The following is a 14,079-nucleotide window of genomic DNA, read 5'->3' on the forward strand; positions in this document are numbered from 1 at the left end:
TGTTCCATTATGTATATATGTACTGCATCTTCTTTATCCATTCCTCTGTTGATGGACAGTCAGGTTGTATGTCAAATTGCATTAAAAATACCAACAACTGGTATTCAGTGAGTCTTAAAGATTTTGCATTTATTATCTCGTTGAATTAGGAAGACATCTCTAAATGCTTGATACGGCTGTCATTCCCATTTTACAGACGAGAACATTGAGACCAAGAGCGATTAGGTGACTCGCCCAGTGTCACACAGGGAGTCCCTGTCAAGATGAGGACTTGAATCAGACCTAAGGCCTTCAGTGCCTGAGTGCTGCAGTAAGAATGTTCTGTTTTTAAAACGTGGTCCCTACCCCCCAGCCAAGTATTCATTCCAGAATCATAGAACCCATGTGGTTTTCCCTGAAGGGAGGAGAGTTGGCCCCTTCTCTGTCCCCGAAATAAATCCCACAAAGTAGCTCTTCTGAACCTGACTCCATCATTCCGTGGGGTCTGTGATCAGCCAGCCCTTCTGTAACCTCACCCCCTCTCTCCCACTCTACCTGGGAGAGTAGGGTAGAGATAGGGTAGGGTAGGGCTAGGGTGGCCACTGTGCTCCAAGCTCCCGGAGCCCCCCTGGGGAGGCAGCCAGGGGTCCCAGGGCCCAGGGACCGCTTGGCAGTCTGGGCCACGTGGTGGTGGGCCGAGCAGCGTGATTTGCAATCAGTGGGAAGTGATTACACATTGTTTCCCATCGATGGGCAGAGGGAGCCCTGACAGGATAATGAGGCGCAGCTGATGGAAGATCACAGCTGACTGTCACTGTCGGCAGCGAGTGGGCCTGGCCCAGCCCTCCCAGCCCTCCAGGACCGCAGTCGGGTCCTCCCCACTGCAGAGGCTGGAGCCGAGCTGGAGAATTTGAATGCTAAACGCCGTCATGGTCGGTGCCAGAGGGTCCACCAGTGAGTATTAAATAATCGGGCAAGAATAGGACACGGGAATTCCCTCTCCACAAACCACAAAGCCCCCGAGCCTGGAGCTCCGCACAGCCCTCCTAAAAAGGAGAATGCAGGTTCCAAAGAGGCAGCTTCGCAATGGGTCTGGAAACCAGGGGCCAAAGCACGGGGTCCCTTGATTGTGCGGGGGTCCCTTGATTTTGCGGGGCTCCCAGAGAAACGGGTTTCTCCAACTGTGCATTACCTGGGCAGGGCTGGGGAGTAAGGATGCGTGTTTTCCTCGCCGTGCCCAGTGAGGGAATCGGTGAAAATGATCGGTTCGCTAAGGGCCAATTGGAGGCCTGTTTACCCTTCTGTCCTCAAGGAAGAACAGCCGTTCGCCTAAATCGGGGTCTCCTTCCGTGACGGTCAGGACCGCCTCCTGGGCAAGAGATAATGGGTGCGAATTTCCCCACTGGATGGGAGGTGCTTACGTCTTGACGCTCCTGGAAATGGCCATCAGTGACCCAGAGGGCCCTTCCTGAGGAAGGTTCTTTTCCACTTAGTGTTCCTGCTCAAGTACCCTTCCCCGAGGGCGCGCCAAGAGGTCTCCGATCCATGAACTTGTGAAGAGCACAGCTCTGCTTCTCGACCTTTAACCCAAGTTCTTCACAAATCATTTCATCTTCGGCACTCAGGCTGCGTTGTCCTCGCACAACTTGTTGAAATCATTTGTCATAAAAGGTGGTATTTGGCCAATTCAAGATTGACCTAAAAGAAAAAATAAAGGGCAAACAGTTAAGATGTGCAAACCCTAGGTTAAACCATTAGTTCCCGTTTTGTTCTGCTAACAGCTTATGATAGTACATTTTCTTAAACATTTGATGTTCAGAAAACTGTTAGGTTCCCAGACAGTTGCAAGAAATAATGCAGAGAGAGCCCATGTAGACTTGACTTCGTTTGCTCAATGGTGACATCTTGGAAAATGATAACTTCATGGCCAGGATATTGACAGTGACACAATCCATGGCTTCTCACATATTCCCAGTTTTACTCATTTGTTCTATGCAGTTCTATCACATGAGGGGGGGTCTTGTATTTAGCATCATTCAGGATAATTCCATGAGCTCTAGGATCCCTTGTGTCACCCTTTGATAATCTCCCTTCTTGTCTCATGCCTGGGCCCTGGCAGCAACGCATCTGTCGTTTTTCTCTAGTTTCCTCTCTTCAAGAACACCATGTGAATGGAATCATACAGTAGGTGGCCTTCGAGGGCTGGCTTTTTTCGCTTAGCATAATTATCTGGCTTCGTCCAAGTTGTTGGATGAATCCGTCTTTCCTTCATTGTTTATTGCTGTCTGATATTCCATGGTATGGATGTCCCGCTTTGTTTAATCAGTCACCTGCTGAAGGACACCTGGGTTGCTTCCAGGCTGGAGCTGTTATGAATAAAGTTGCTCCGAATATTCACATACAGGTTTTGTGTGAAAATCCATTTTCATTTTTTCTCAGATTAATATCCAAGCATGTGATGGCTGGGTCGTATGACAATTGCATATTTAGTTGTATAGATATTGGCAAACTGATCTCCAGAGTGGCTTTAGCATTTCCCATTCCTGTCGGCAGTTTATGACTGGTCCATTTCTCTGCATCCTCACTAGCCTTTGGTGGTATCACTCTGTTTTATTTTAGCCGTTCTGATAGATGTGTGGTTTTAAATTGCACTTACCCAACAACTCATGATCTTGCACGTCTTTTCATGTGTTTATTGGCCATCTGTTATCTCCGCCTCATTGGGATGTCTCTTCATGTCTTTTGTCCATGTTTTAATTGGATTGCTTGGGAGTTTTTTTGTTTGTTTTTTACTGTTGAGTTTTGAGAGTTCTCTATATATGCTAGAAACTCCTCCTTTGTTGGATAGTTGACCGATTTTTTTCCAGTCTGTAGCTTTCCTTTTTTACTTTCTTTATGGAATCTTTTGGAGTGAAGGGACTTAGTTTTAATGGGGTCCAGTTTATCAGTTTTTCCTTTTGTAGGTCATACTTTTGGTATCAAGTCTGCAATCTCTAAGTAGATCTAGATCCTCATCTTCTCATATTGCTTTTTTTTTTTTAAGAGTTTTGTTTTTGTTTTTGTTTTTTGCTTTTTAGGGCTGCACCGGTGGCATATGGAGGTTCCCAGGCTAGGGGTCTAATTGGAGCTACAGCTGCCAGCCTATGCCACAGCCACACAGGATCCTTAACCCACTGAGTGCAGCTAGGGGTCGAACCCGCAACCTCATGGTTCCTAGTTGGATTTGTTTCCGCTGCCATGATGGGAACTCCTAGAAGTTTTATAGTATTATGTTTTCCACTTACAACCACGATCCCTTGGAAGTTAAATTTTGTGTAAGCTGTGAGGCTGAAGTCAAAATTCATTTTTTTGCTTCTGGATGTCCAGGGGTTCCAGCCCTATTTGTTAAAAGGTGTCTCTTCTGTTGTTCTGCTTTTGCATCTTTGGCAGAGATCAGTTGGGCATATTTGTGTGGTGAATAGTTTTTGAAGTTCAAGTGAAATAGAAAGTTGCAGAGCAATATTCTCGTTTGAAATATTCTCATTTGTAAACATAAATATTCGTACATCCACATAGACATATATACATATTCACAAAGCTATTTGTTGTGATTCTCTCTGAAGGTTGAGGTGGGAAGAGTTTCGCCTTATATACTTAAAGATAATAGCGTACTGAACATTTATTATGTGACAGGTGCAATTTAAAATTTTGTAATTCATTAAGGTGCCATTGTACACGCTAATTGTAATGGTAACGCTCTTGGTTAGTGAGTTTTTACCAAGTGTCACATGGCCACGTAAGATACCGTCCTTACGTGGCTGACGTATATCCTCTCCCTCCACTGTCGCACCGACCCCAGGAGTTAATTTCTGTCACTATTCCTGTATTACAATGAGGAGACAGAGCTTTAAGACGTTGTGTGCCCAGCGCCCCACGAAAGCCACAGAGATGTAGGCTCCGATATTCTGACACGGCAAACAGCCCTCTGAGCCCCGTGTCCTGCTGTCTATCTGTGTTTTGTTTGACTCACCTGACAACATAGAATCGTGTTGTTTATAATCACAGAAGGAAAAAGATGACTTCAAACAATGCAATCTGATTTGCCAAAGGAAAGACGTGCCTTCTCTTTGACCCATTCAGCGGAAGCAGCACGGCACCGGTGGCCTGAGCCCTCTGGTCTGTGTAGGTCTATGAACATTTTCTCTTCAGGGCGTCTTCCCGCAGGCAAACTTCTCAACCTTCTAAAGTATTCTGATGTAGTTTCCAAAGAGAGACCACTGTCGAAAGAATATATTTTTTCCTTGAGAATTACACCCAGCTGGTTTCAGACAGCTTCTGAGAAGGAGCTGGTCTCTCCACCCATTTCTTCTGTATTCCAAGGAAACAAGACAGAGCCAGAAAGCTCTGCTACAGGACAGGACCCAAGGGCTCACTGAGGTCTTTCTGACCTAAAGTCATCTCCCCAGAATGCACCCAAAGGCAAATGGAGCGCATTCTTTAAATATTTCTGGATTTTTTTTTTTTTAAAAGCAAGCATTATTGTATTCCTTTTACTAAATAACAACCCTCTAGCAAGGAAGTGGTAAATAAGTGTTAAAATTAAAATGTAATTAATTTTAATTAAACAGTAATTAAAATATATACGTATTCACCGCAGTAGAAACACTCTCAATCACCGCAAATCCTGTACATGAAGGAAAAAGGGGGTTTGGTGAAAAAATTCCAAAATGCTTTCCCTCAGTCTTCTTATTCTCCATTTTTTTTTTCTGATTCACTGCCACCTTCCCATATCCTCAGACCTCCACAAAAAATAAAATGTGGAAATTAAAATAAAATTTAAAAATAAAAATGTTTAGGGTAGAATTATTTTACTAAGAGCTGGTACTTCTGCCCTGGATATATTTCTTCCATACTCATATCCTTTCTGTTTTGATGACCACTGGCTCCACGTGGGCTCATGTCACCTGTTTCCATCCGTAGTCTTATCATTTTTTCTGACTTCTCCTAACTCCAGCCCTGCTTCTCCAGTCAGTCCTACCCCCGCTGCCAGATCAACTGTCAGAAAATACAGCTCTGGCCTTCCGCATCCCTTGCCCAAAGATCCTCAATGGCGCCCCACTGCCTTCTGATGCAAGTACAGAGTTCTCGGTTTGGAAGTCAAGAATAGTCACAAAATGAGTCCAGTCCAATTTTTCCTGCTTTCTTTCCCCACCATTGGCCTTGACCGGCCGTCTCTGTCTGACCTCAAGGAGGACCATTTCCAAGACAGCCTTCCCATCTCTGTGCTTTTCAGAGCCTGTCCCCCAGAAAGGTTTTTCCTAATTCTCTCCAGTTTGGCCAAGACCTTGAACATTTTCTAACGATAATCCTCAAGTTCACATAGCAGCCTGCAGTGCAGAAGCCCCTTCTTGGCATTTTTACGGGTACGCCCATAGCCCACCTGCAGTTGCAATAGGAAGCTGAACGTTGAGGTTTTTGTTTACGTTAATGAAAAGATGAAAGTGAAACCATGTTTGCTTGAACTTTACTGATTCATTAGTGATGCTGTACTACCTTGCCGACTTGAATAATAGCTTTCGAATACTGGATGAACATTTCCTCAAATTTTTGTGCTATTCACAATGCCCTAGTGCAGATATGGCAGGATTTTAATGTTAATCTGTGTTATTAACATTGTTTCCAACATGCTCTTAGGTGTGGAGAATCAAAATAACACTAAATTGAGCCTTCATTTGTAGGGTTTGCCCATTCCCATGGTGTAAATACTCCCATCATAGCTGATGTCAAGCCACCAATCCCACACTGTTGAACACAGAGTTGGAAGGAGTTGTGTGGCATCATTGTATAACATTTTTGGGAGTTCCCATTATGGCTCAGGGATGACGAACCCAACTAGTGTCCATGAGGACGTGGGTTCGATCCCTGGCCTCAATCAGTGAGTTAAGGATCCAGCATTGCTGTGAGCTGTGGTGGGAGACAGATGCCACTTGGATTCACATTGCTGTGGCTGTGGCATAGGCTGGCAACTACAGCTCTGATTCGACCCCTAGCCTGGGAACCTCCATATGGCACAGGTGCGGCCCTGAAAAAAAAAAAAAATCATACATATACAATGGGAATAAATAATCTAAAGAACATAGTTAACTGTAAAATCATTGGGAGTAGTTGATTAATTTTCAGCAAAGGAACCAGTGCAGTTCAGAGTGAAAAATGTTTGTCTATATGGGAAAAAAAGAACGTTGAGTTACATCTTACACCAAATATAAAAACCAACTGGAGATGGTTCATAGACCTAAACGCAAAAGCTAAAACTGTAAAGTTTCTATAAAGTAACTAGGAGAATGTCTCTCCAACGTTTAAGTGATCAAAAGTTTCTTAGAACACAAAATGTACTAATAATTATACAAAGAAAATTGGCAAAAATGGACTTCATCTAAATTAAGCAAGGTGCTCTTCAAAAGACAGCTAGCTTTAAAAATAAATAGGCAAAACACAGACTAGGATAAAATAGTTGCAGTGCATGTATATCTGTATTCATATTCAAAACATCAAATATATACATAACAGCTAGAACTCAATATTCAAAAGACAACACCATTTAAAATAAAATAGGCTAAGACTCAAATGAGAGCAGAACAAAAGAAAATATCAAATGGCCAATAAGTGCCTGAAAAAAAGGTCCAACTGGAGTCATTAGGAAAAACACGGACTTAAACTGTGCGATAATATTGTGCAGCCACCAGGATGGCTCAAATAAAAGAGACTGACAGCACCAGATGTTGCAGCGGACCTAGTGGGAGGGCAGAATGGGAAAATCACCTTGAAAATCGGCCCAGCAGTCTCGTAACAGTAAACCCGTACCTGTCCCATGACCCAGCGGGGTCTCTCAGATGTTTCCCCAGAAGAAATGAAAGCATGGATACAATAAGACGTGTGCAGACATAGTGAAAGACACTCATTAATAGATAACCGTGAAGAGAGGTGTTCATCCGAATGAAATAGATCAACGGTGTGTGATCCATCCACACGGTAGACTACTGCACGGCAAGAGAAAGTAACAAACGGAGTTCCCATCATGGCGCAGCGGAAATGAATCCATCTAGGAACCATGAGGTTGCAGGTTCAATCCCTGGCCTCGCTCAGTGGGTTAAGGGCCTGGCGTTGCCATGAACTGTGGTGTAGGTCGTAGACACAGCTTGGATCCTGCATGGCTGTGGCTGTGGCTGTGGTGTAGGCTGGCATCTACAGCTCCGATTAGACCCCTCGCCTGGGAACCTTCATATGCCGCGGGCGCAGCCCTAAAAAGCAAAAGAAAGAAAAAGAAAGAAAAAAAGGAAAGAAAAGAAAATGTTGCAATTCTCACTTAAGATTGAAAAAGAAAGACAGAAACAAACCCATCACAGTATGGATGAACCGCAAAAACATTATGCTGAGCAGAAAAAGCCAGATAACAAGAGTACTACTGTATGATTCCATTCCATTGGAGAATTGAAACAGAAAAAACTAATCTCTGATTTAAAAAAAAAAAAAAAGTCTTAAACTTACCATCAAGGAAGTCATTCAATGCGAAACTCCTGAATTAGCACATGTGTGCTCACACACACACACACACACACACACACACAAAACCCACAGTCTTCTGACAGATGATACCAAACATGACTTAGCCTTCTCCTTCACTGAGATGCAGAAATTGGATTTTTTTTTTCCCCTGCTAGTCCAGTATCCTCTGTACTTAGGAATGCAAACTGTAAATCAATACCCACGTCTTAAAGGTGACATTTCAACAACTGTACATCCTGGAGCCTTTTAGGATCTCAGGATCATTTTGTTCCTGTCACATGTCTGACTTTGTAAATAATTGATGAGCATCCAGCTCCACATCTTGTACTACAGGATGAACCTTCTTCGTTTTGTATGGGTGCATCTTCATTCAAATAGCCGCCATTCGTTTCCTAAACATCATCCAGTACCTACTATGCTCCAGGCACTGAATCGGGCAGTGTGGGTATAAGAGTGGGAAGGACAGTCCCAGCCTGAACTTGGAATTCACATGGGGAGAAACAAAGGGTAGACTTCAAAAAATGGATTGCATCACAAATTCCATTTGTAGTTACTGCTTTTTTTTTTTTTTTTTTTTTTTTTTAAAGAAGGTAAACAGGGTAGGCTTCCTTCGAACACCCTTAAGAAGACTGACTCTTGTCTGGGATGGATGGAGTGAGAAAATCCACCAAGGAGGACTTCCTAGAGGAAGAAGATTTGAGCTGGGCTGGGAATGAAGAGCAAGAGTGTAGGTGGAGGGGCTAGTATTTCAGGTGGCCGAAGCTTTGTGGCCGTGGTCCAGATACACAGAGGAGCTTGTTTTTTTTTTAAGGGACCAAGAAAAGTCTTGCCATTAGGGAAGGTAGAGATACAAGTAAGTCTTGTTGCAATTGCTAAGATCTGAAATAAGCCAGGCTGTGTTAAGCATCTGCTTTATCGATACATGAAATCAGTGGGAAGCGATTGAAAAGAGTTGCACTTTGGGCAGAGGTGATCATCTGGCCACAGTGCATAGAATAAACTGGGGAGGGTTGTGTCCAAGCTGTGGAGAGACCAGTTTGAGCCCAGCACATGTACATCATCAGCAAACGTGAAAGACGTGCTCTGAATTCTGTGGACGGTAGAGGAAACTCAGCCCTCCTGTGCACAGTTAGCATATATCTCGGCATTGCTTTGCAGACAGAAAAGAGAGATCTGAAAGGCTTAGCAGAAGGAGTTAAGGAGCCCGTCAGGAAGAGGATGGACAGACCAAAGAAAATAGCCCCAGGTAACACACACCTGAGATACAGGTACGTGCCTTTTTTTTTTTTTAATGCTGAGTCAGCCATTAAGCACTCGTTCTGTTTCAGAATCATACCAAGTTATTGCTCACTTCTGATCTACAAGGCATGTAGTATTGTTAATTTTTTTTAAAGAAAAGACTGGAGGTTTACAGAGGTCAATTACCTTGAGGTTATTCTGTCTGTAAAGTAATAGAGGCAGAAGTTGTACCACAGTCTCTCTGCAGGCAAATGTTGTCTTGTCACCCACAGCTCTGTAACTTCTTGTGCTTGCTTCTCCCTGGCTCCATTCCCATTATGTTTGGGGACAATTTCTGATTCTTCTGTACTTTGGTGTAAATACATAGAACCTTAGCTCTAAAGGGGTCTTAGACGTTGGCTAGGCCAGTCCTCTTACGTTGCAGTGGAACAGCATGGGACCTAGGGCTGTGCTGGGACCCATCCAAGGTCCCCCAGCACATGTTGGGCAAATGAGGTGCAGAACTCGAGTCTTCCATTAAACCAGGATCAAACCATCAAACCAAAGGGGCTCAGCTCATCCATTCTCTTTATAGATGTGGGGATTTTGCAGCGATTAAAGTTGTACTGAGCCTGTGGCCTAGGTTGGGTGCAAGGGGAGGGGGCGTTCTTGAACCCTGGTCTGTGAACAGAGGAATCATCAGCTGATTGCTATGAAAAATCAAATGGGTTTGAGAAAAGAGGCACTAGGTCTAGACCATGACTTTGTCTAGTCTCCCCTTCTCTGACAGGAGGTAGAATTGTTATCTAACCTGTCTTAGCTGTTAAACATTTTCGAACTTGCAGCTCTACGCATTGCTTAATTATTCACAGATTGCTTAGGGCCAAATGCTATCTGCTTCTCTGGTTCCCTCCAACGCCAGGGCAGATAGGACAAACTTCACTCACAACAGCAAAGGAAGAGCCCCCTTTAGGTAGAACGGTGGACTAGTTCAGCTTTTCCAGAAGGGAAATCTGCATGATTTAGGCTTCAAGTTATACATCAACGCACCATGTACCTGGAAGACATTTGAGGATCTCTAGTCTTGTGTAATTAAATGCAATTAATATGCAGCTATTCCTGATTCTGGAGCTTACAAATCTCTCAGCAATTCTTGTTGGCAGAAGAGCATGCAACTGGGAAGAGTCTCGTCCTGGGACCAGTAGGACTCAGATTTGGCAACAGCAAACTTCAAGATGCAAGGGCTATGGATGCTCTTCATGTTTCCAGTAGGAGCCTAAGGGACCATCTCTGTTGTGAACAGGGGTGTTTGGGAAGCTCAGAATCTATCAAGATGCCCAGGCCTCATTATTTTAGCAAAGTCTTCACTTCCAGAGATGCAATCAATCATCTCTCGGTGCACCTGGAAAGAAATTGTACCTTTAGTGCTAGCATTGAATGGATTTTATATTTTTAAGATAAAGCACATTAACTTTTCCAACCCAGAAGGAAATCTCTGCGGGTTACGTTTCCTCCATCTCTGTCGAAAAACTCTCCTCTCTGATGCATGGATATCATTTAATTTCTGGCCCAACAATAGGTCTTTTCAACCTATGGAAAGGGACACAGCTCTTTCTCTTTCCTGCTGGATTACCACTCTGGCCTTTCCCTGGCTCTGGTCTCCACCGTGGAAAAACTCACTCAGAGCTGTGGCTGGGAAACAAAATCCTGGAGGTATTAGGGAAAAAAAAAAAAAAAAAAAAAAGGTAATGCAGTGTGGAATTTAGAGTAAGCTCTGAAAAATTTTTTTGATTGTGTCTCCCCTGTTTACTGTTTGTGTGACCTTGGCCTAGTTAAATAACATCTCTGAATCTCAGTTTCCTCATGGAAGTAACATTTTCTCAAGTTATCAGGATGATAAAATGAGATCCCTCCACTCTGGTATCTTGCACAGTCCCTGGAACAAGTTAAATCCCATAATTTTTCTCCTCCACCCCCCCAAAAAAAAGATAACCAAGCCCATATATCACTTTATAAATCCAGAAGAGCTCAGCTTATTTCAAAGAAGACATTGTGACAACTTAAAAGGAAGGACAGGTAGAACAGAGAGTTGAGGAAAGGCCTGAACAAAAATAAGAGACAGCCAACAGGAACAGGGGGATTTGCCAGAATCATTGCTGAAGATCTTTCCTGAGTAACGCGGGGCTCATGGACAATGGCCAACCGTGCCTTTGACACACGGGATGATTGTGTTGGTCTGTGGTAGGTCAGAGAACAACAGTCGGCCAGAAGGTCGTGGAAAGGATTCGAAGGGTGTAGATATGTCAGCCTCCTCTGACACATCAAGTGTGGTCAGCCTTGATGGAGACGGCTGGCCATAACTCTTGGATGTCCCAGGACCCCCACACAAGCTGACACCTAGAGCGTCAACTGGCATCGCTGTGTTTGTTTTGGATGCGGTGATGAGTGTGAATAGAACGAGGCCTTCCCTGGATGCTTAGACACAATCACGTATTGGATTTCACTCAGCTGAGGCATGAGGTTTCGTATTGACACTGCTGGGCTCAGTGATGAGGTCGCACCCCTTTGGGGTTGTTGCTTTAGGCCAGAGACCAAAGCCAGACTCTCAGCTCACATCTGACACATTCCGAAGAAGGAACACGCGGTCATAATATACATTACACATTTTCTAGAGTGAGTGAGCCTCTTACTCTGACTTCCTTCCCCTGGTTCCTGGACACGCCCTCGACATCCCTGCCGTCAGCCACACTCATTAGTGGTGACAGGCATGGACAGGATCTCGGGGGGCTTGCATTTTTTTCATTTGATGATGAGGAAGAGCGTGTGGTAGATGAATCGGCCTGTCTCCCGGGACTCGGCAGTATCAGGATGCAGGCATGCCATCAAGAAAATCCAGGCCCAAGACAGGAATGAAAATGCTCAGTAGCGAATCAGAAGAGCGAGTCCTGCAGTTAAAAATAATGATAATATCACCAGTTGGATTATTTATAGTAGCCCCCACCCCTTATCCGTGGGGTGGGTTCCAAGGCCCCGCTGATGCCTGACGGCAGAGATGGTTGGAACCCTCTATACAGCGTATGTGTCCCTATACCTGGTCCCTTGGAGGAAGCTACATTTGACCTGCACGTATCGAGAGTCTGCCAAGCCACACATAACAGTGCGTAGCAGTTTCCTTTGGGCTCTCCTTCCTCCCCCACCCACAACACCAACACCGGAGAGGCTGGAGTTGACTCCTGCTTAGTCTAGAGAGAAGCCTTCTTTAGCCTGGGATTTTCTTGGGACTTTGGGGTTTTTCTGGCTCAAGTCCCTGCTCTTTGTAGGCCTGTGGACCCTCAGCATTTTGGTACTGGGGGCTCTTTCCACTCACCCTCAGGAAGGAGAATTGGCTCGGGGATCAAAATTGGAGGTCTGGGCCTCTAATCGGAGCATCCTCAGCCCCACGCCCCAACCCAGTAGCAGCACACAAAACTTTGCCGGCCTCTGAGTGTCATCGCTTGTTCTTTGCCTTCCTCCTCCTCTTTCCATGATTGAACTTTAAACTTCAGGGTCCTGCCTCTCGTGTCTGTGTCCCCAGCTGTGTGCCCAGGATACTCCATACAGTAGATAGATGTACCGTAAATGCTGGATATTGTAAGAAGGAACGGGAGGGTGGCCTTTCTTAGTCAGCATGAAACCAGGGGGAGAATAGGCCTCCTGTCCCACAGGCCCAGTCTGTGGATTATTGTACTGGGGCAACTCCAGCCAGGACAGGCCGAGACACTTCCCAGCAGTTTCCCAGGCAGCATGGGTGCTTCACGGTGTTACAAGAACCACCACTCTCCCAGGGCCTAGAACACACTGGCATCACAGAAGAGATGGAGCTTAAGCTCAGGGACTGGTGAGGTGTTCCTCAGAGGCCCAGCCCTCCCTCCCTCAGATGCCAAGTGTGCTTTCCAGGTCAAGACCTGCAGAAAAGGCCCAGCCGTCACCTCCTCTTTCTTCATGCCCTCTGCTCACCTCCTGTGTCACTGTGGCTCATCCTAGGCAGCCCAAGCACAACTCACAGATGGCCACATGTCGCTGCAGTCTTTAAACTCCCTGGACTGATGACTCTGAGTGTGTCCATGTGTCAGGGATGCCCACCGCATGCCAACTTGGGAAAGAGGCACCATTAAATTTTAACCTCCCTGCCCCTCCTTTTCTGGGGCCTCTAATACTGCTTTGCATACAGATTTTCCAAAACGTATCCATCTCCTTCCTTCATGGATGTGGTGGAAGTCACTGCTCCCTGCCCAGGACCCTCGAGATACGTGTCTCTTCTACTGGGGCTTATACCTCAGGCTACCTTGTGGCAACCAATCCAAACATGTTCCATATGTTGAACTGGGTTCTGCCTCCCCTGTAAGGCCTTTGAGAGCACAAGCCTTTCCATCACCATCCTGGTAGGGACGAATCTAGCACCAGATTCTTACGTGCATTTGGTACGTATTTATGAGAAGAAAGGGGATGACACAACCTAGAATGAATGGAGTCATTAAATGCGGCGTGATCTGGCATACCAGCCATCTGCAAAAGAATGTAGCTATTCAACGAGCAGTGGAGGCACCTTTGATTCTTGAAAATGGCCTTGATGGTCATCTGCTTTGGGTTCAGTTGGAAAGGGAAGCCTAAGAAATGAAAATGTAGGAGTTCCCGTCGTGGCACAGTGGTTAACGAACCCGACTAGGAACCATGAGGTTGCGGGTTCGGTCCCTGCCCTTGCTCAGTGGGTTAACCATCCGGCCTTGCCATGAACTGTGGTGTAGGTTGCAGATGCGGCTCAGATCCCGCGTTGCTGTGGCTCTGGCGTAGGCTGGTGGCTGCAGCTCCGATTGGACCCCTAGCCTGGGAACCTCCATATGCCGCGGGAGCGGCCCAAGAAATAGCAACAACAACAACAAAAGACAAAAAAAGACAAAAAAAAAAAAAAAAGAAATGAAAATGTAAAATCATCGGGAACTACAACACACACCCTGGAATGGCTGAGGAGGCAAAGAACGACAACATGAGATGATGGCGAGGACGCGGAGCCCCCCCCCGAACTCCTACCTGCTGCTGCAGGGAGTACAGCACAGTCACAGCCACCTTGGAAGACTGTTTAACAGCTTCTCAAAAAAAAAACGTCAAACACACATGTACCTCATGATGCAGAAATTTTACCCCTAGATATTTATCCAAAAGAAAGAAAGCTATAAATCTACATGAAGTCACATCTGAGAATGTTCAGAGCAGTCTAATTCATAAGCACCAATGACTGATAAAGGGCCACACAGTCATCAATAGGAAAATGGGTAAACAGACTGATAGATTCACCATGGTGTC

General features: G+C 45.2%; 1 protein-coding gene across 15 annotated transcripts in view; it reads left to right on the forward strand.

Moving 5' to 3' along the window:
* Positions 1-14,079, forward strand: part of LOC106510465 (uncharacterized) — an 806,226-nt gene that overhangs the window by 726,754 nt on the left and 65,393 nt on the right. For 5 of the 15 annotated variants that reach the window (XM_084959501.1, XM_084959498.1, XM_084959500.1 and 2 more), the window contains one exon: positions 8,680-13,945. The exons of 8 other annotated variants lie outside the window; for them this stretch is intronic. In XM_084959501.1, coding sequence (XP_084815627.1) covers positions 8,680-8,720 — 41 coding nt within the window. In that variant the 3' untranslated portion in view covers positions 8,721-13,945. Of the gene's footprint in view, positions 1-8,679; positions 13,946-14,079 lie in introns of those variants that run through there. 2 more of the 15 variants (XM_084959502.1, XM_084959499.1) reach the window with 1 other exon arrangement.

Source organism: Sus scrofa, chromosome 6 (assembly GCF_054392235.1).
Source record: "Sus scrofa isolate SSC_HxYL_T2T_F1_AM1 chromosome 6, Sscrofa_HxYL_maternal_Yorkshire_Landrace_v2.0, whole genome shotgun sequence".
Classification (NCBI taxonomy): Eukaryota; Metazoa; Chordata; class Mammalia; order Artiodactyla; family Suidae; genus Sus; species Sus scrofa.